At 41.9% G+C, this 21207-nt stretch overlaps 1 protein-coding gene and 1 long non-coding RNA gene across 5 annotated transcripts in view; one reads left to right on the forward strand and one right to left on the reverse strand.

Annotated features, from left to right (window-relative positions):
• The window catches only part of LOC147029641 (uncharacterized), a 38475-nt gene extending 22362 nt beyond the window's left edge, over nt 1-16113 (reverse strand). The window contains exons 1-2 of the long non-coding RNA XR_015055994.1: nt 15980-16113; nt 15591-15849 (exon numbers count right to left, since the gene is read on the reverse strand). This is a non-coding gene — a long non-coding RNA (uncharacterized LOC147029641). The remainder of the gene's footprint in view (nt 1-15590; nt 15850-15979) is intronic.
• The window catches only part of LOC147029638 (voltage-gated inwardly rectifying potassium channel KCNH7-like), a 415871-nt gene that overhangs the window by 384267 nt on the left and 10397 nt on the right, over nt 1-21207 (forward strand). For 3 of the 4 annotated variants that reach the window (XM_085872840.1, XM_085872838.1, XM_085872839.1), the window contains exons 12-15: nt 5761-5860; nt 15638-15898; nt 16002-16143; nt 16332-16521. In XM_085872840.1, the coding sequence (XP_085728966.1) occupies nt 5761-5860; nt 15638-15898; nt 16002-16143; nt 16332-16521 (693 nt within the window). Of the gene's footprint in view, nt 1-5760; nt 5861-15637; nt 15899-16001; nt 16144-16331; nt 16600-21207 lie in introns of those variants that run through there. The other variant, XM_085872842.1, reaches the window with a different exon arrangement.

Below are 21207 nucleotides of genomic sequence, written 5' to 3' on the forward strand. Positions count from 1 at the left end.
CGTGATTTATTTGAGGCCTGTGTTGCTCTGACATTCCAATGGAGTGGTTATGATTCAACTCTAACATCCTGTCGTGGCCAAAAATATTGGCACCCTTGCACTTTTTTTTCAAATAATGTACCATTTCTTCCTGAAAATTGTTGAAATTAAAAAATATTTTCGTTTCCACATATGTATTTTTTTGGATTGCAGTGAAACAAAACAAAAAAAAGCTGAAAAAAATTACTAAATCTTAGCTTATTCTACATAGAAATCCTAAAATGGCCCAGACTATTTTTGACACCTTTTAGAAGTTGTAAGAAAGAATTAGATTTCAAGGAGATGATTCTCCTTTACTTTGGAATTGAAATCACCTGTGGTGAGTTGCAGGTGCGTGCAATATAAAAAATCACTCATTCAATCACTCATTGAATCGAGAAAAGGAGTCATTCTGCTGTTTTGTGTCACTGTGTGTGTGTGTCACCCGCAATAAGCATGAAGAAAATAAAGAAAAGCAGAGAATTGTCTGAGGAGGGCAGACACAAGCTTGTAGCCAAGCATGGACAACTTCAAGGCTTCAAGTCCATCTCCAGGGACCGTGACGTTCCTGTGTCCACCGTACACAATCTTATCAAAAAGTTTAAGGCCCAAGGCACTGCAGCCAACCTCCCTGGACGTGGCCGTAAGAGATAACTTCATCGAAGATTGCAGCAAATGATTATTCGAGTGGTGGAGAGAAAGAACCTTGATCAACTGGAAAACAGATTCAAGCTGACCTTCAGACACAAGGTACGACAGTTTCAACTCGCACCATCCGTCGCCAACTCGATGAAAGGAGGTTCTATGGTAGGAGACCCAGGAGGACCCCACTGTTGAGAGAGAGAGAGGAGGAGGAGGAGGAGGAAGAAGAGGAAGAAGAGGAAGAAGAGGAAGAAGAGGAAGAAGAGGAAGAAGAGGAAGAAGAGGAAGAAGAGGAAGAAGAGGAAGAAGAGGAAGAAGAGGAAGAAGAGGAAGAAGAGGAAGAAGAGGAAGAAGAGGAAGAAGAGGAAGAAGAGGAAGAAGAAGAAGAAGAAGAAGAAGAAGAAGAAGAAGAAGAAGAAGAAGAAGAAGAAAAAAGCCTGACCGGAGTTTGCCCAAACACACCTGAACAAGCCAAAATTCTTCTGGGAGAATGTCCTGAAGACAGAAGAGACCAAATTAGAGCTTTTTGGGAAAGCACATCATCTCTATGTTTACAGAAAACAAAATGAAGCCTTCAAAGAAAAGAACACCTTCCCTAGTCAAACATGGAGGAGATTCAGTGATGTTTTGGGGTTGCTGTGCTGCCTCTGGCACTGGGTGCCTTGAATGTGTGCATGGCATCATGAAATCAGGGGATTACCAAGGCATTTTAGAGCGCAATTTCAACCGTGTCAGGAATCTTGGTCTCCCAAGAAGGTCATGCGTCTTACAGCAGGACAATGACCTCAAACACATTTCAAAAAGCACCCAGGAATGGTTCAAGACAAAACACTGGACTGTTCTGAAGTGGCCAGTAACGAGTCCAGATCTCAATCCCATTGAACACCTGTTATATGGGGAGATCTGAAAACAGCAGTTGGGAGAAGGCACTCTTCAAATCTGGGAGAATTGGAGCAGTTTGCACAAGAAAAGTGGGACAACCTGCTAGTCAAGAGGTGTCGGAAGCTCATTCATGGCTATAGGAAGTGCTTGACTGCAGTTATTTTGTCCAAAGGCTGTGATATCAAATATTAAGTCTCGAGTGTCAATAATTTTGTCAATGCCATTTCTTTTTATTTTCTGATTTAAAAGGATATAGTAAGTGCTGAATCAATACCGGGCGTAGTAGCGTAGTGGCGTGCGCCTGTAATCCGGCTACTCGGAGGCTTGGGTTGGAGCGTAGTGGCATGCGCCTGTAATCCGGCTACTCGGAGGCTTGGGTTGGAGGATCGCTTGAGGATGGGAGCTCTGCGCTGGGCCACGCTATGAGAGGGTGTAGGGCAGCCCGGAATCATGGCGAAACCCAATCCTTATCCCTGTGTCGTAAGAGGCGACCAGGGTTGCGTCAGGAAGGGCATCTGGCGTAAAACCTGTGGCAAATCAGTATGCATGATCCGCTGTGGCGACCCCTAACGGGAGCAGCCGAAAGACGAACAACAAAATATTAAGTTCTGAATCAAAAACAAAGGTTCTGTGATATTAACAGTGAAATAAAGAATTGTGGAGACCAAATACTTTTGTCAATTTCAACTTTTTTTTAGAGAGAAAATTGTGAGTTATTTGGAAAAAGTGCAAGGGTGCCAATATTTTTGGCCACGACTGTATGTCCTCCATCATCCCCGGTGAAGGCCACTCGATGGAACAAAAACATGATGTTTTGAGGCTTTGTCTTTTTTCACAAACCCTCGAGTTGGTATCGTTTGTACATTTTCCACAATGCAGTTCTTGTACCTCTTGCAAATATGCTAGAGTATGTACAGGTGTGAACGCTCATCTGTAACACATTGACACATTCTTCGACGAGTTCACAATTAACAGTGAAAGGAAATAAGAAGAAAAAATAAGAAAAAATACACCCGTGCGGGAGTGACGGTCATCTCTGCGAGAAACAAGGTCAGCTGCTATGCAATGACACCATTCACTAACTTTTACCATGCCCAGTCGAGAATATATAGCCTCCTGAAGGTAGGGCAGTTTTTGCAAACTTTGAAGTCACGTGACGCGAAAACGAAAGCGAAATTCGAAAATCCGTCCTGACCAAATTTAGATATTGTCCCATACATTCATATGCCACAATCAAATTCAAGATCGCTTGAGAAATGTAGGAGGAGATAGATTTTGAAAATCGTCATTTTCGCATTTTTTTGCCAACTTTGAAGTCACGTGACACGAAAACGAAAGCGAATATCGAAAATCCGGCCCGACCAAATTTGGATATTGTCCCATAGATTCATATGCTACAATCAAATTCAAGATTGCTTGAGAAATGGCAGAGGAGATAGAATTTGAAAATCGTCATTTTCGCAACTTCAAAGGCCTCGTGACCTTGACCTTTACCTTCGGTGACCTTGAAAGTCATACCGTCGTGTACGTCTCATCAACCTCTATCAGGATCACTAATGACCAGATCTCCCGCTTCAACTTCATTGTGAACGGACGGACGGACGGATCGAAGGACATCGACACCCATATTATGTCATGCTCGAAGAGATAACCTAAAAAAGGATTAATTGATTGAATGAATGATTGTATCATGTCACATCATGTCTTCAAGAACTCTGCATGGTTGTTGTGGTTCTTGTTGGGGTCGATTTTTGAAATGTACACCCATTGGTTGAACAGCTGCTGGACTCCACCCACCATGATACCCAGACAAAATAATATGGCCGCCATATTGGTTTACTGATAGGTCTCCAAGACATTAGGCATGTAGGCCTCTGCTGATTATCCATTCCCCGGGTTTGTTGCATCAGATTTCCATTGGCTTTGTTTGGGTGAGTGTTATGATGCGGAACCCCCCAAAAATGTAATCATATGTCAAACAAAAATTATCAGTAAGGTTTAATCAAGACCGTCGGCACACACGGTACGCGCATCCCTATTAAAACAGCACTAAGTAATTTTTGACCGGCCCCATTATTGGGGTTAAACAATCCGTGACGGTGCGATGAATCAGCTCGTTCTGATATAAGCGTGGTGGAGGTTGACATGGATAAGAGCGAGAGGTGTCGAGTTAATCTTTCAATTGCGCATTTCATGTACGTTTCCCAATCGCCCTGTTCATCTTTCAAGAGTGCTATAAATGCGCATTTCCCAATCGGCCCATTTTAGGCGCAAGTTATGACCACATTGCAGTCATTCTTGCTATACAAGTTATGATCAGTATGTTGGAAACCTAGCAGAGGTTAAAAAGAAGTAAATGTCACATAATAAAGATATTATTTTATGAGCTCGTAATTTGAACATGACCATAGTGGAGGCTCTTACTTCTTATAAGAGCATAGGGGTGTTCATAACTTGTGAACGTTTCTGTGGCTAAGAACCAGTCTTGGACAAGTTGCCAAACTGTCACAGGGTGCAGATGCAGAAATTTCTACTAAACAGGCATGTGAATGTAACGAACACCAGTGAGGGCAACACAGCAAGGCCTTTTCAACTCCATCATCAAGCTGATCTAAAAGGATATACATGCAGAAAAAAAAGTTTCATTACATATTAACACTCATTGACTTAATGATCAACCTTCAATGTACTTATTATGAAGAATTATCCTGAATAATTACTCATATAATTTTATAGTTTTATCACAATTGCAGTTTTGATTTATATCTCCTGTTAGTCCAAAATAGTTCAGCAACATCACCCAATCGTTGCCATGAAGAAAGCTGACCGGACCTCAAGTGGTTTTAATTCCGTCAAGACAACCGGAAAAAAAAACCTATTCATACTACAGAATGAATGTTACGAAAATTTTACGTCTTAACTGCAAAAACCTTTTTTTTCTATTATAGGTATCGAGGATGATGGAAAAGAAGCACAACAAGAGGCAGGCGATCAACAACCAAAATAGGGCAAAGGGAAAATACTGGGACAACAACAAAATGAACCACATCTCAAGGAGAGGAATTGCCAGTGAAGGGTGGGAACAGTCTCAGCAAGTGTAATAAAACTCAGTGGTGGGAATGGGAGAGACCATGGGGGTGGTGTTCAGCAAAAGACTTAAAATCTTGTCGGCCCATTGTCTGCTTGAGACAATGGACTTGAGAACAGTTCCACAGGTGAGAAAAGAGGGGGGGGGTGAAATAATGGATTTGGGGAGGGCAACAAGAAAAGGCTTTTCTGGCAGAGCAAGTGTGACTTGGAGGGGCAGGGACTGGGTGGAGAGGTGAGAGAGCAGAAGGCCCAAGACCTGATGAATAGAACCAGTAAAAAAAAAAAAACTGCAAGGCCACCAATCTGTCTCTGGTCAGTGAAAAGCATACTCTGAGACTCAAATTGCTGACGTGAGCTTAGAATGACACAAAAGCTCGCGAGAGATGGAGGGGTGCGGCATGGGCAAGATGAGAAGCAGCAGCACCATTTTCTTTCATGTATAATAACAATCCCAGGTTAACCCTGGATTTTATCACATTTATTGACTTAAAACATTTTTTATCTTGCCTTCTGTTGATAGATGCAATAAATGAGAGGGTTCTCTGCACACATTATTAAGCCAATCAGATTGCAAAATTACACTCTTAACAGGGACTACACATGAACTCAACCAGGGCTGGAAGACACTTGAGAGTTTGTATGAGAAGGGAATTTTCCCTACTGCCCCCAAAATGTTTGTTAATACATAGTAGCAATATAGGATGCAGCACAAAAAAAATGAGACAAGTACGAGTGAGATGGCAAAGTATTGCTGCCAAGATACCACTTCAGAGTTATACGGAGATGCGACCAGAACCACTGAACAATGAACAACCCAAACAAAATCTCACCACTCCAAGCAAATGATTAGCAATTGGGAGCCAATGGAATAGCATCGGGATTAAAAAAAACAAGTAGCTGCTTATTGATCTATCAAATTACAAATGCTGCAATGTAAGTAGTAACACATATAAGGGCTTGTCTACTAATTACATAACAGCTTTAAATGCAGTAATTTGCAAAAATGATGCTTAATCCAATTGATATTCAGCATGAGATTTGAACAGTTGGAACAGAACACAATGGAAATGATGCCAAAAAGTTGAGGAAATTGATTATTGAATTTTTTTTTTTTTTTTTTACCCTCAGACTGACATCGTTCCCCAAACATCTCTCTCCATATTGTCAGAAGTCCGATACGGGCAGAAAAAGCGGCGGACATCATCCTTACAACCAACAACTGAAAAAGGTACGAGTAAAATGGAGTTTCGACACAGTAGAACATCACGACATCATATAGGAATAAAAGTCATACCTGTGAGCCATTTGATTCAAAGGAGTCCTCCCAAAGTTTGCATTTTTCTCTCCACCTCACCATTGATAAAATAATCATGAAAACTATAGTTTGGATAACATTCTGCTGTGACACCATTGATCGCAACAGCTTGTTTACCTCTTCCTTAGAAATTGTTCTCAATATAGGAGATGTAGATTTTTATGACATTTTATGGACAACAAGCAAGGGTACCTATCCATCCATCCATCCATCCATCCATTGGGATCATATTCTGTGCAGAGCGTTGGTGCTGCCGAAGCAGTCTCCTTGCTTATTGGGCACAATCCTGGATGGGTCACCACTCTGACACAGGATACCAGCAAGCTGGCACTCATTTTGCCAGCCTCGGAAGGATGACAGGCAGAGTCAACCCCACCTGGAATTAAATCAACAACCGAGTGGGATTTGAACTCAGGATGATCCTTGGATCCCAAGCCCACCACCCTAACCATGAAGCCAACACCAGGCATACCTATCTCCAATGATGGGACCAGTTTAAGTTTATCAATATCCTGCTTGTGAAATAAAATTTGGCATCAACATTATTCATGCCTGTTCTCCCATCATTTCAAAAGTAAACATTGAGCCTTGCCTGCGGGCGCAGCTTTTCAAACAGCACAGAAGCAGCCTCCATAACTGAGACAGACAAATGCATGGACAGAGATCACGGTTCGCAATATTAACTTTCATTGGCATGATGCAGGTGGTAGTCATATAGACTCTTATGAGTGATGAGAAACTCGAATCGTTTTTCCACATCTCAGGAGCTGGCTGTTCCTCCACTCCCCAACAACCACACCATCAATGAGCCTTTCCCTTACAATGGCGATAAGTCCAGAACATTTCTGGTTTTCAGCAACCTCCCATGCACTGCCGCACTGCATCTAGAAGCGATTTCTGATAATCAGGGGATCTGGAGTGTGGCCATGTCATTCATTTGGAATGATCAGCACTCCTACTTCCTCGACCACACTAGTCATCCCACTTTTATGGTGGTTCTTCAATTAAAGTCACTGTCCCCAGACATTTTCCTGATCACGTCCATGGTGCATCTTCGTTTTTTTTTGTTTTTTTTTTGTTTCCTCCTCCTTTAACCCCCTGGTCATTTGCTTTTTTCACCTTTTTATGATGGTCATTTATAATCATCACTGGTAAAATAAGCCAAATTTGTGTGCATCTCATTACTGTTGGCATGTTATTCCTGCTGTCACCTTTGAGAGCATTGAATATGTAGGTAAAAAAATTATCTCCCTGAATCCCAACAGGAAAAAAGGAAATGTCAATAAGATTGATGAAAGTCACGACATTTTATTTAAGGGGGATAATGTTGTAAAGAAGAGCTACTTCTTTGTTTGGTAAGTCAAATATAGTTGCACAATATCTGCATGGTGAGAATAAGGGGTGGAGAGTAATCAAAAGGTTTTTCCATTTTCAAAACAAAATTATATCACATAGAAAAGGCCGAATGGCTGTACAGAGATTCCCTCGTGCAAGATCATTCCGTTCACGGTTGGGAGAAACTTGGATTCTTACTCGTAATTTAGCATTCATTGTTGTTTCTTGTAGAAATTACTAACTCAGCAAAATGGTAACAATGTCATAAAAATGATGCAGAATGCCCCCGAACAGTCTTGCTGGAATTTAGCACTTGGAGAAAACGGCTTGTTATTGACCAAAAAGATAAAGCTTCACTTAATTATCATCCCTGGTTTTTGTCATCGAAAACAACTCATGCATTCCAGGAGGGTAAATAGTTTTGATAGGTTTTGCAAAGAACACAAAGCCGAGCCCTATCGGGCTCGAAGCTGGTGATGCCAGTGTCTACAGCTGGCTTTGGAGGCCATCTTTACGACATAGTTAGTCCAACAAAGGTCAGAGCTGATCGTGAGGCATAGAAGTTCAAGAGACTGAATCTCTTCCAGTGGATGATCATTAATATCGATAGGTGGGTTCATTTGACGATTATTCCGGAGTGAAAGGGTGAGACTGATTTTCCAGGAATGAAGGACATGTTCCATTTCTCAGGACAGAATCTAATCATTTCCAGATTAGCAGAGAGAGAGAGAGAGAGAGGCAGCTGCTGTCTACCTAGCATAGGGATAAGAGTACAGTAAGACACAATGTTGAGTCATCTGCAAAAAAGGAAAGTTTTCATTGGAGAGGTCATTAATATAGACTAGCTGTAAACCCATGTCAAAATACCACGATAGATAAAAAATTAATAAAAAAGGAAGCCTTTTATTGTTGTGCTGGCTGAAAGAGCTCGAAATGAAAAAAAATTAAAATATAAAAAATCATCTTTCTTAATAGCAAAGATATTGCAGCACGTCCTCAGTTAAAATTGGTACATTTTTGGTTCGTTTAACACAATAAAAGTACTGATCATCGGTTCAAATTGGTACCTTAATTCATTTCACACAAAGAAAGTACAAATCATCCGTTCAGAATGGATTACAAAATTTCCCGACCAGAGGAGAGGGAACACTCCGTTCTCAGCACCCCTCCCAGACCTTCCCCCCCCCCTCTCCGAGACCTCTACACACCTCCCAACGCCCCCACTTCACCCCTTGCAGATCACCACTCCCCTCAGTCGCACCATGGGTCCTTTCCATTCTCCAGCATGTTGGCAACGATGCAAACAGCTTAGTCAGGGACAATTGGTGTCGGGACAACAATAGCACCCCGCGTCCAGTGCGGTGATCGCTCGGGCTCGAACCGCCATTTGCATGTCATGTGCGAAAGAGTTCCAGCACGTTGCATAGCCGGCTTAGAAGTTCCACCGAAGCATGGTGGCGCCTGCATCAGCGACTTGCTTAATACACGTCGTTAAAAGCAAATAATGACAGGGTTTTCACATTGTCATGAGATTACGTGGACAAAGACCCTGACAATGACAGCTTTTCTGGTCTGTCCCTGGTTGAAATTAGTTGGAAACATACAGCTGCCTTTATCACTCCTAATCAAGCTCAAATGAGCTAAGATCCTCGTCCTCTTTATGATGACGTCATAAAAACGAATATGATGTCATTGTGATGTATCAGGTTTGCGATAAATTATCTGTGCTAATGCCTGGCTTGATTCCCGCAAACAAAATTCAAACAGCTTGACTAGTTTCAGAGATAATGGTATAGGTGATTTCCATTAGCGGCGATATTATGACGTCAACTTTTTTCTAGGAAGAATTTCCAAAATCGGAGACGGTTATTGCCTGCGCGTGCGCTTTCTGCATATGCATGGCAAGTTTCACGAAGATCCGATGAAAACTCTGGGTTGTGAAACAAAAAATGTCAAAAAATAGGAATGACGTCATAAAAAATGATGTGACGTCATAGTGATGTATCATATGTGCGGTAATTAATCTCTGCTAATGCCCTGTTCGATTCCCGCAAACAGAATTCAAAAAGCTTGCCTAGTTTCGGAGATAATTTTTTAGGCGATTTCCATTTGCGGAGATATTTTGACATCATAACTTTTTTTCTCGGAGGAATTTTCAAAATCGGAGATGGTTACTGTCTGCACAGGGTATTTATACATATATATGCCAAGTTTCAGGAAGTTTGGATGAAAACTGTAGGCTGTGAAACAAAAAAGTCCACAAGAAGAAGATGAAGAACAACAACGTGACAAAGACTTAGAGATCCTCCACGAGGATCTAACAATAACCTGCATAACGTTTGAAGCAAAAACATATTCACTGTCTCTGTGCATAAAAAAAACTTCGAGCGTGGTAAAATAGCTTGGTTAGATTCTATTTTCACTTACGACAGAGGCCTGGGGCATGTATTAGGCCAATACCACTACAAAGGCCCATGATGTTGATGATCTCCAACCTTTTGAGAGTTGATGATCATTTCAACAGTCCCATTGATCGTTTTCCACAAAAGGGAAAACTTGTAGGGAGGGCATGACAACTGTGAATACGACCGCTCTGAATAAATCTGGCTTCGCATAAGATGCACAGAGCGGCCAAATGACATCTTGAAGAGGCGGAATGAATGTTACACACAAACGGATGGACAATCTGGCGTATCATCATCTCGAAATAAACTTATTTGAAATAAAGCAAACACGTGAACTCCATTAGCCAATCTCAGCTGTATCGTTCCAGAGAGCCAATCAATGCAGGGAATACTGGCGGGCCAGTGCAAAGGAGACCTCATCATCGCGACATGTTAGAAGCTTGCACGCCTTTACTTACAAGTATTTTTTTTCATCCCTATTCACGAGTCACGCAACACGTCAATATTTAAAAAGATGCTTGGGCCTACAAAACTTCAATATAGACATGAAGAGACATTTGAAGGACATTGCCATAAAACAAACTAAAAAGAAAACCACAAAGCTTTTCGTTGTGCTCTGTTCAGGTGAAATTCACACAAAGTGAATGAGGTAAGGAAGAAGAACAGTCTAATCGACACCGATCAACAACGTCAATTCCGATTGGACATTCTCCTCCAATAAGTCATCACCTCCCACCGGCCTAGGTGGGAGGAGCCTGTTCAGTGTTCAGCTCTCCAATTGGAGGTTGCAGAGTCTGAGGCGGAGCCGCCAAGGCTAAGACTCAAACGGGCAAAATATATCATCCACATATCCCGTAGAAATTCTATGGAAATTTAGCCCAAATTCTGTCGACATGTAATTTATATACAATATACATTCTATAGAAATTCTACGGGACTTTAAGACCAAATTCTATACAACTGTAATTTCGATAGAAAGTCTATAATACCGTATAGTTTCTATGGAAATTACAGTTCTGTAGAATTTGGTCCTAAAGTCCCATAGAATGTCTATTCTAAAGAAATTACAGTTCTGTAGAATTTGGTCTTGAAGTCCCTCAGGAGCAAATTATATGGGTGGGGGGGGGGGGTGGTTGGGGAGAGAATCTTATCCTTGGCAATCGCTTTGTGATCGCAGATATCTAGTTCATTGCTGTTCCTCTTGTTTTCCCAAAATCAATTATGCATCAACACAAATGTAAATCAACATGCTCAAACTTCCTGTGTTTCATTTTTATAACCCCTGAACAAGGCTGGCAGGATAGCCTACAAGTACACATACCGCCTCTGAGCTATTTAGCCTTGGTTCCAATCTTGGCCCAGCTTTGGACTATCACCTTGGTGTTTCGTAAGCAGGGTGTTGCATCATCGAGTATGCCGTCCCTCGGATAGACATTAATCTGGGTGTCCCGTCTGCTATGTTTAATCGGTGCATGTTAAAGATCCCATGGTGTCCTAGGTGAAAGGTTGAGAAGTTATTGCCGGCACTGAAAAATATATATATATAAATTTCTGCTTCAACCTACAGGGGCAATGCGTCAGTGGCACAGCCATGCTCACAGAAAATGATGCTACCTGCAACCACCTGCTGCAAATGAAAGACCCAAACTCCTGCCTAAATCCTTTCATATTTCTTGACCACTCACAATCCACCAAGCAGTTTTAAAAAAAACTTTCCAAACAACATAGTGCCAGAATAACAATGTCTGTATCACCAACTTTAGAGATAATAGATGCAGCACAAGTGTAAGAAGAAGATGTACAAGAAGATGTAGAATAAGAAGTAGTAGAAGAAGCATAAGAAGTAGAAGTAGTAGAAGAAGCATAAGAAGTAGAAGAAGTAGTATAAGAAGAAGAAGTAGAATAAGAAGTAGTGGAAGTCGTAGTAGAAGAAGAAGAGGAAGAAGAAGTAGATAAGAAGTAGGAGTAGTAGAAGAATAAGAAGTAGAAGTAGAATATGAAGTAGAAGAAGGAGTAGTAGAAAAATAAGAAGTAGAAGAAGGAGTAGTGGAAAAATAAGTAGAAGTAGTAGTAGTAGAAGAAGAAGTAGTAGTAGAATAAGAAGTAGAAGAAGTAGTCGAAGAAGAAGTAGAAGAAGAAGTAGTAGAAGAAGAACGAAGTAGAAGAAGAAGAAAAAAGTAGAATAAGATGAAGTCGAAGAAGAGGAAGTCGAAGAAGACGATGTTGCAAAAGATCATCAAGGAAAACCTATTTTTTTTGTTATTACATAATTTTCTTATATTACGTCGTCTTCTAGATGTATCACATAATTATGTAATGCCATCCTCAAAAATGTTGAGTAAGCCATTAATTGAAAACTCGCTGAAACCCCGTCACAGATGGATTCCGTTCATTCAACCACCCTCACCAGCTCACACACACTTGAGGGACATGGACTGGACAGGGTGTGTTTGCCCCCGCCTACTCATCCCCCGCCCCTGCCCCATTCAATCTGCTTACCCCCGCCCAAAAATGTAATTACCCCAGCCCCGCCTCTTCACTCCCCACCCCCCCCGTCTTTTGATTCCCCGCCCCACTTTCCCCCGGGGCCCCACCCCCCTGTCCACCCCTCACACTCACCTCCGCCTCATTCAACCCAACCCCCGCCCCATTTCCCCGTCTCCCGTTTTCAATTTGCTTACCTCCGCCCAAAAATTTGCTTACCTTGCCCCCCCCCGTCTCTTCATCCCCCGCCCCCGCCTCTTCACTCCTCGCCCCCGCCTCAACGAAAAGTGTTTATTCTGCTTCAGCGTTGAAAGTTGACTATTGCCACTATGTGCGATGCACTCTTACAGGTACGAAGTTTCTTTCAGTCCAGGTCACAGTACCGAAAAAAATGTGACGCGACCGCTCGGAGGAGCACAAAATTGGTCCTTCAGTATTAATATATAGATAGATAGATAGAAGATAGAAGATACAGTAGACGCCGCTTTATAAATCCACGGTTATAAAATCCAGCCACTGATTGTGATCAAAATGAGTTGGAACGGAATTTTACATCGAGAAATCCGCCGTTTAATAAATCCACCTGCTTGGCACGTGTGAGGTCTCAACCTAAGCTTGATGTAGTACGTGCTGCCACAGAGTGAAAAACAAAAAACCAACAACAACAGCAACTGGTGACTGACTTCGAATCCCGCCGCCGCTCGAATCCCTCCGACCCCGAATCCCAATAGCCAAGGGAAGAAAGCGACGACGAACCCGAGCCGATGCCAACAGCGGCAGAGATGCGGACGGCACTCGCCAAATTGGACAGGGGATGCAGCTCTCAGGTTTTGCCCATCCCGATTTCCGCCACGTGACGGATTCAATAAAGGAACATTTGCGCAAAACCTTCCCTCCCAAGCAAGCGACCTTGGAGAGATTCTTTTGAACAATCTCCTTGTCACCGTTTGATAAATCAATGTTTTTGTAGCACAAAGCAGTGTTTAACGACATTCGCTTTTTGTCTTATCTTTCCAGTAGGTGGCTGAAAATAGGTTCTCCGCTTAATAAATCCAGCCGGTTAATAAATCCAAACGGCGTGGTCCCATGGTGGATTTATAAAGCGGCGTCTACTGTACAATGTTTCTTGTGTCAAATTCACATTCTGAGGTAGTCACCATGTGCAGAAGAGGATTTTACATTGCAGACCCTATTTTCGAGGAGTGGAATTAGTAATTACACCTCCCAGCAGTAACGTTCTGACGACGGACGTAATGGCGTCAGCGAATAACCGATGATGTCATGACGTCCTGACGCCTCTCAGCGGTGACGTCACACATCGCCATGTAAACGAATGGAAAACGAAAAGTGTTTATTCTGCATCAGAGTTGAAGTTTGACAATTGCCACTATGTGCGATGCACTCTTACAGGTACGAAGTTTCTTTCAGTCCAGGTCACAGTACCGAGAAAAACGTGACGCGACCGCTCGGAGGAGCACAAAATTGGTCCTTCAGTATTAATATATAGATATTGTTTCATCAGGATTTTTTTCGCCAGTGATCAAAGGCTCATGGAGGAGCTCGTACACATCACATGCCAGACAAAGACGTTATTAGCCCGTCAACCCATGCAGCGGGAGACGGGGTTTTGCAATCACTTGTGTGTGTATGTGTGTCTGCCTGTTTGTCCAGTGCACAACTTTACCATTTGAGCTTTTGTCAACAACTTTTCAACAAACCCTTAAAATGAGAATTTGGAAAAGATTAATTAATGATTGGGTCGAAATGTTGAAGGGCAAAGTCACAGTGAGTGTAAATAGTCCTTAACCCGTCCACCATGCATCAAGTGTGAGGGCGCCTTTTTTGTTGTTGTTATTTTTAAAATTAATTCCGTGTTTTATTGATTTACCATTGAGTGTGTCTGTCCAGGCCAGAAACCTTCTTTTTTTTTTAACATTTGAGATTGTTGCATCAACTTTTCAACTATTTCTGGTTGCCTCAAACCAACATGCATGGATGACCTCCATAATTTGCTGTATGGTATTGCTCCACATTCAGTCATAAAAGTAGTCTCTTCACAAGTAGAAAGAACCCAGCAGGAACATGATTCTCACCACTCACTCTTTCAACAAGAGCCAGTAACCAAGAGATTGAAATTCAGGAATTGTTTCCTTCATGCTGTTCAGCCCCTGGATGGTAACCTCCACAGAAGCAGGAGAGATACCTGGTCACTTGACCCTGAGGAGTCCTTGCCAGAAGAAGCCAGGGAAACATGGCCAACTGTGGCTGTGTCTCGACTGCCTCAGAACTGGAGTTGGACGCTGCAGAGTCCGAATGCAGGAGTGGTGATATAATCAAAATGGCTCTATCGATTGTGACAGTGGAGAGGCTCCTCAAACAATGGAACATATCCTGAATTGCCCTCTCTTACCAGAGCCTTGCAGACCAGATGATTTGAAGGCTCTCAACTCCTGTGCCAGAGCCTGTGTTTTGCAGTGGCTGGGAAGAAAAGTGTAGTGACACGAAAGAAGATCACACTTTCACTAAATAAATTTAACTCTTTTCTTTAGCTCATGTCTTCATCAAGTTAGTTCAAGTACAAAGCAGAGGTGGATGGGCTTTGCATTTTGAGATGCTTTCTTGTTATACTTCTGTGTGGTACACCTTTAAACTCTACAATAACTTTGGTGGATAAAAGAGAAACATATGATGTATGGGACTAAAACATGGGTTCCCCGTATCATGAGCCAGAGTTCAGACGGGAACACTAACAGTGAAAAGGTCTGGGAATGATGACTTTTGCTCTGACAAGAATGATCAACCTCAAGGTTAGCTTTTTCAAACACATGCTATCATTCTGAATTGCCCATTTGAGTATGGAGCCCTGGGTTTATTTATATTGGTCAAAATTGCTCTCATTTGGTCCATCCATCCATCCATACATCCATACATCCATCGGGACCATACTCTGAACAGAGCGTCAATGCTGCTGCTGCTGCTGCTCCTGGGCACAATTTTGGATGGGTCGCCACTCTGAGTCATTTGAGTATCCTGTGTCAATCATCCCAGCAAGCTGGTACTCATTTTGCTGACCTCAGAACGATGACAGGCTGAGTCAACCCCACCTGGTATCAATTCAATTGCCAAGTGGGATTTCAACTCAAGACCCCAGGATCCGAAGCCCACCACCACCACCCTAACAATCAAGCCAACATCAGGCATATTTCATCCGTATCTGAATGGTTAATTCACGAAAAGGGAACATGATATGTGTATAATAAAATAATTTCTTACATATATATATATATATATATTATTGGTTCATCTCCTTCCCTCCCACCCAAAAGACATTTTAGTTTAAAAATAATAATAATTAAAAACATGATACTATTTAGAGACTAGTAAATAAAGTTCAAAGCTGGTAAACCATAGCTTCTTACCACTTGATGACAAGGTTCACCTTTCTCATTTTGTTTGTGCATTGCAGACAGCTCACAGCAAGTGTCAAATGCAGCGACAGGAAGAGGAAACCCAGCCAACTTCCAAAATGGCCGTCGTGTGCGAGAAGACGACAGCATCTGCACACAATCACTGGAGTTGAATGCTGGAAGAAGTGATGAGAAGCAGTGCTGCGCAAGATCTTCGCACATTGTGGAGCTCTCACCAGCACTGGCAGGGCTCAACATGGCACCAGCCAACCTTGAGTTAGACCCAACAAAATCTCATGAGAGTGATACTCTTATTTCCAGTAAGCATTGTCCATTTCTTGAAACAAACACCTTTCTTCTGTTATATGAAAATGAAATCCACTTCAAATGAGCATACCAACCTTGATGCCTTTGATGTTACAGCCATGATTTGGAATGAAGAAAAGAATACCCAGGAGAGAAGTGAATTCCCAGAAGGTCCTCGTCCCCGTGCAAATGTTATCAAGAGCAGCGACATGAGAGAGCTTGACCGACGTCTCAATTTACTTCAGCAGCAGCTGACCAGGTACAAAAAACAATATCATTTGACAGGAAAGGTCTGTGGATACAAAACTCGAATGCAGCTGGTCAACAAATGAAAGAAGAATCGTCAAGATTTAAAATGCACTGAAAAAAATTATACCTGTAACTTTTAATTTCTGCACTTGCATGCCATTTTCACATGGGTTATTGAATGATGCCTCTACCCTACAGGCTGGAATCGCGGATGTGTACTGACGTGGCAGTGATACTGCAGCTGCTGCAGCGTCATGCCACCCTCGTACCACCAGCCTACAGTGCTGTGTCGCTGGCTGCACAGGCCACAGAAGTTGAGCTAGAGGAGCAGACGATATCGACCACAACCAGCTCCATGCCTCTGCACAATATCATCTCAGCTCTGCAGGTAATGATGGAAACAGGTGCTAACCAGGTGCTAAGAGCACATACCTCCACCATGCAACGGTGATTCCACCTGCTCCACGAGAACATATCGGGCCCAATATATTTTTGAAATATCATGCTATACAGCACCATATCGTTTTTGGCCCTGTCTCTCAATGGTGAAGAATCACTTTAAAAATCAAATAATTCTCGTATCCAGATTTGGATTCAGATCTTCACCAAAACTGAATCAATTCGTCGTTGTCACACATCAAACCTGTCCACCAAGTTTCATCCGAATCCGTACACAACTTTTTCAGATATCCTGTACACAGACAGACAGACAAACAAACAAGCCGGTAGGTGGTGGTCATATAGCAGCTTAGCTGCCGGGGTAGGTATCATTTCTTGAAGCGCGACTGTGTTGCTGATGCATTGTCCCTCTCCCAGTACACACACTGGAACTGGTACTCATTTCACCGATCTCGTAAGGATGACAGGCTGAGTCAACCCACTGGTGTATTAATTCAGAGGCCGACAAGGCTTGAACTCAGGACCCTAGGATCCCAAGCCACCACCCTAACCACTGAGCCAACACCAGGCTCAGCCGGTAGGTGACATAGGTGGTCGCTATATAATTGCATACTAGTCATACAGTTTTTGACAGATCGGGCTGAAAATTTTTGACAAAGAGGTTGATTATAGTGCGCATAAAAGTGCGGAAGCCGATTTTTGATTTTCGAAATATATATATATATATATATATATATATATATATATATAAATATTTATTGGATTTTTTCAAGAATTTCAAAGTCCCATCGTGAGGCAACGGTGGCGTCCATAGCAACGGTGCTCAAAAGCGTACAACTAGATCCTGGTATGAACCTACCAGTCAAGTTTCATCAAAATCTGTTGACTCCTCTGGCCTCCAGAGCTGTCCATTACATACATACAGACAGACGGAAAACCTGAGAATAACGGTAGTCTAGCGACCACCCAACAGACAGGGGTGAAAACATAACCACTCGTTCCACCTTCCACCTTGACTTCCTCAAGTCAATGTTTTGGGCCCAGACTTGTTCCCCATCTATTTAAATGACCTCTCCGATGTCCTGGAAAACCCTCCCTTCCTTTTTGCAGATGACTCGGCATACAGTACTCTATCCCTTGGCTGGGCAGACAGCAACAGCTATATCTATATCTATCTCTACTGGTCTGTAAATTATTAGACACTGGTCTGATAAATGGACCATATTCTTCAATCCTGAAAAATCTCAGTCTCACCCTATCGCATCAGAAGGATCATCAAATGAACCCACCTATTTTCTTGATCTCCCACTGAAAGATATTGAGTCTCTTGAACTTCTAAGCCTAACCATGAGCCATGACCTTTCCTGGGCTGATCACACAGCAAAGCTGGCCTCCAAAGACAGCAGCAGATTATGAATCCTCTGTCAATCCAGTCCTTCCTTGGACAATCAGAGCTCCTCACAGTATACAAAGCCTTTGTCCATAGCTCACTGGAGTACTGCTTTCCACTATGGGCTGGCGCCCCAGAATCACATCTGTCTCTCTTGGATTCTGTGAAATCTACCGTGATGAGGCTTAAGCACACGGTCTGTTGCTCTCACATCGCCGGCAGATCAGTGGTATCTGTTTTCCAACTTCTATTCTACCGTCAGATATTGCTCCTGCTCTCTCAGTCCTTCGACCTTACGTATCTATTCCAGGATGCTAATGTTGTACCGATATGCCAATAACCGATATTAATGAGCCAAAATCAATCTATACCCATACTCTTATTGATACCGATACTGATACTGGTGTTTAACAAAACACCAGGCAAACCGTGCAAGTTCACAATGCAACTTTAGTTTTAAGATATTAGCAACAACAGTAAACAGCAAATCATCAAAATCTGCCAACACTCATATTAGGTGTGAACTAGCAACAACAGCCAGCATCAGAACAACCCATCTGTCAGCACTTTTGACCTTGACCTCAGGTCATGAACTAATTATTCTAGACATTTTAACATTTTTCACCATAACTCAACTTAGGTTTGTCTAATTGTGGTGACATAAAGCATTCAACTTTCTGCCAACAGAGTGGTGTTGTCCACATAACCTGAGATTGTTGGTTTTTCTTCCTCCAATCCTGACTCCAGTCTCCATGTCATACACGTTTGATTTTTCATCAAAATTCTTATAACCACAAATTAATCAGTCAATTCAGTCCAATGATAATATTCATAATAATAATAATAATAGTAATAACTAGAGTGAAGTCAATGGCATGCCATCGCAAATCCTCATGCTTCCCACCTAAAGCAAATTTAAATAAACAAGAAAGAGCAATCAGATTGCAGACCCACAACAGGACTGGTTTTGTGTGGCAAATTAATGGAAGGATGTACTGAATGAAAGGTCTTTGATTGCAAATTAAAGGTGTCAATGATTTAGTTGTAAATGTGTAAAGGTCAAAGGTCCATAAAGTTGAAAAGATCAAATGATCTGAAGGTCTAAAGGTTGAAAGGTCTGAAAATGTCTCAATGGGTCTAAAGGGTCAAAATGGTCTTAAAAGGTGGAAGGGGTCTAAATAATGTAAGCTTTAAAGGGTTGTAATTGTCTGAAGGGATCTAAAGTATCTTAAAATGTCTAATAAGGTCAGAGGTATAGAGGTTATTAAAAGGTCAGAAATGTGTGAAGGTCTAAAGCAGTGTTTCTCAACCTTTTTTGTCCCACGCCCCACTTTGATTTTCAAAAAAAACGTACGCCCCACCATGATTGGAGACACTACAGTATATACTACATATGTATTTAAAAGGCAAAGCTATGAAAGCGATCATATATTGATTCATTAATTCTGAATCCTCATGCCCCACCAAAATATTGCCATGCCTCACCGGTGGGGCGTGCGCCCCACCTTGAGAAACACCGGTCTAAAGGGTGGAAAGGAGTCGAAGGATTTTTGGGGTTCTAAAGGGTCTTATAGGTCTAAGGGTTATAAAGGGTGTAATGGGGGTCTAAATAATCTTAGAGGTATAAAAGGATCTTTTGAGTGCATTTGGGTGTTTGTGGTCTTAATGGGTCTTGGGGTTGTGAATGATCGAAGGGGTTTTAGGGTTATTAAGGGTCTAATGGAAGTCAAACACACTCACGTTCTGTGTGGACAAACAAACAAGAAAAAGACGACGTGCAAACCACAATACTTGCAAAATCCACCCCCTCTCCAAAGGGTGCCATGGATACATCAAATTGTCCATTTCATCAACATTAAAATTGACAATCTTAATCAAAGCTCAGGTCAATCGGATGAAAATGGATAATTTTTCAGATTGAAATTGATGAGTTTAGAAATTTGACCTCGGGTTGACCTTTGACCTCAAAAATAGTTGGTTTTCCAATTCAGTAATGCACTGTGCAATTGCTGCTTAATTTTTCAAATCGGATGAAAAATAAAGTTTTTGGGAATTTGACCTCAAGATTACCTTTGACCTCAATCAATAGGCTTCTCTGAGACCACCTCTACAACTTGGTAAAGTTTCATGATGATCAGTTTAGAATTGTGACCCATAGGCGATAGACAGACAAACAAAAAGACAGACACAACATAATCTACTGACCAATATCCTTGAAAATCTTCGATTTTGCAAGTAACAAACAGACAAACGCACCCAAATGCAATACCCTCTCCTATGGTGAGGGTAACTAGAACGGCACTCAGTAGAACGCATATCTCCGCCATGCTGAAGAGTTTATATTTTGCATATTACTGATGGGAAGGATATGGGTCGGGACAAGAACAAACCAATTGGATTTTGGTTCATGTCACCTAACAAACTCATCCACCTTGTTTTGTCATAACTCGCCCATAACTTTAACATTGGTTCATTTTGCTGATTCCGTCCCACGTTGACTTCTTCCTCGGTGTCATTATTCTACCAGGTGAGCACCCAAGGGGGTATTGCCCTCATTTTTGAAATTTATGCATATCGTTTTTGGCGACATCTCTCAATCGTGAAGAATCACTTAAATTATACTAGCCAGATCCGGATCTTCACCAAAACCTAACCATTTCGTCCTCATCACACATCCCTCTCCACCAAATTTAGTCTGAATCCATCCACAACGTTTTGAGATGCTAGTTGGCCCATTGTTCCATTGAACCAAATTTTCATTGGTCTTCACGACCTTGTAGCATACCAGCTTGCTGGACTGCTTGAATGTTAGCTTGCCTTTCACCAAACCTAAACGAGCTTGGACCAGGGTGGGGATTATACGTTCATTATTATTAATCGTTGTTAATATTAGTACGAGTTGTTACAATATTATCATCATTTTTGTTTTAGAATGCCATGCCATGGAAGGACCTAATAAGCTGCTCCATACACCTTAAACATGACGTGCGTTGAAAACATGGCAATTCTTCCAGGTTATTTGTAGTTAATTAGCCTCATCAACTCAGGAGATCATGACGATCATTTTGTTGCATCACACTCCATATCAGAAAGCTCCAGTGGAACTCCACAAAAAAAAAAAAACATGACACACACACACACACACAAGTAAAATTATAGTCTCCAGGTCCATATCTCACCAAAACCAAACCGAATAATTTTTTCCTCGTCACACACCCGACGTCTCCACCAAATTTAGTCCGAATCAGTCTAATTTTTAAGATAACCTGTGCATAGACAGACAGA

The sequence above is a fragment of the Eptatretus burgeri genome, chromosome 3, assembly GCF_056783735.1.
Source record: "Eptatretus burgeri isolate ZD-2024b chromosome 3, Ebu_testis_v1, whole genome shotgun sequence".
Taxonomy (NCBI): Eukaryota; Metazoa; Chordata; class Myxini; order Myxiniformes; family Myxinidae; genus Eptatretus; species Eptatretus burgeri.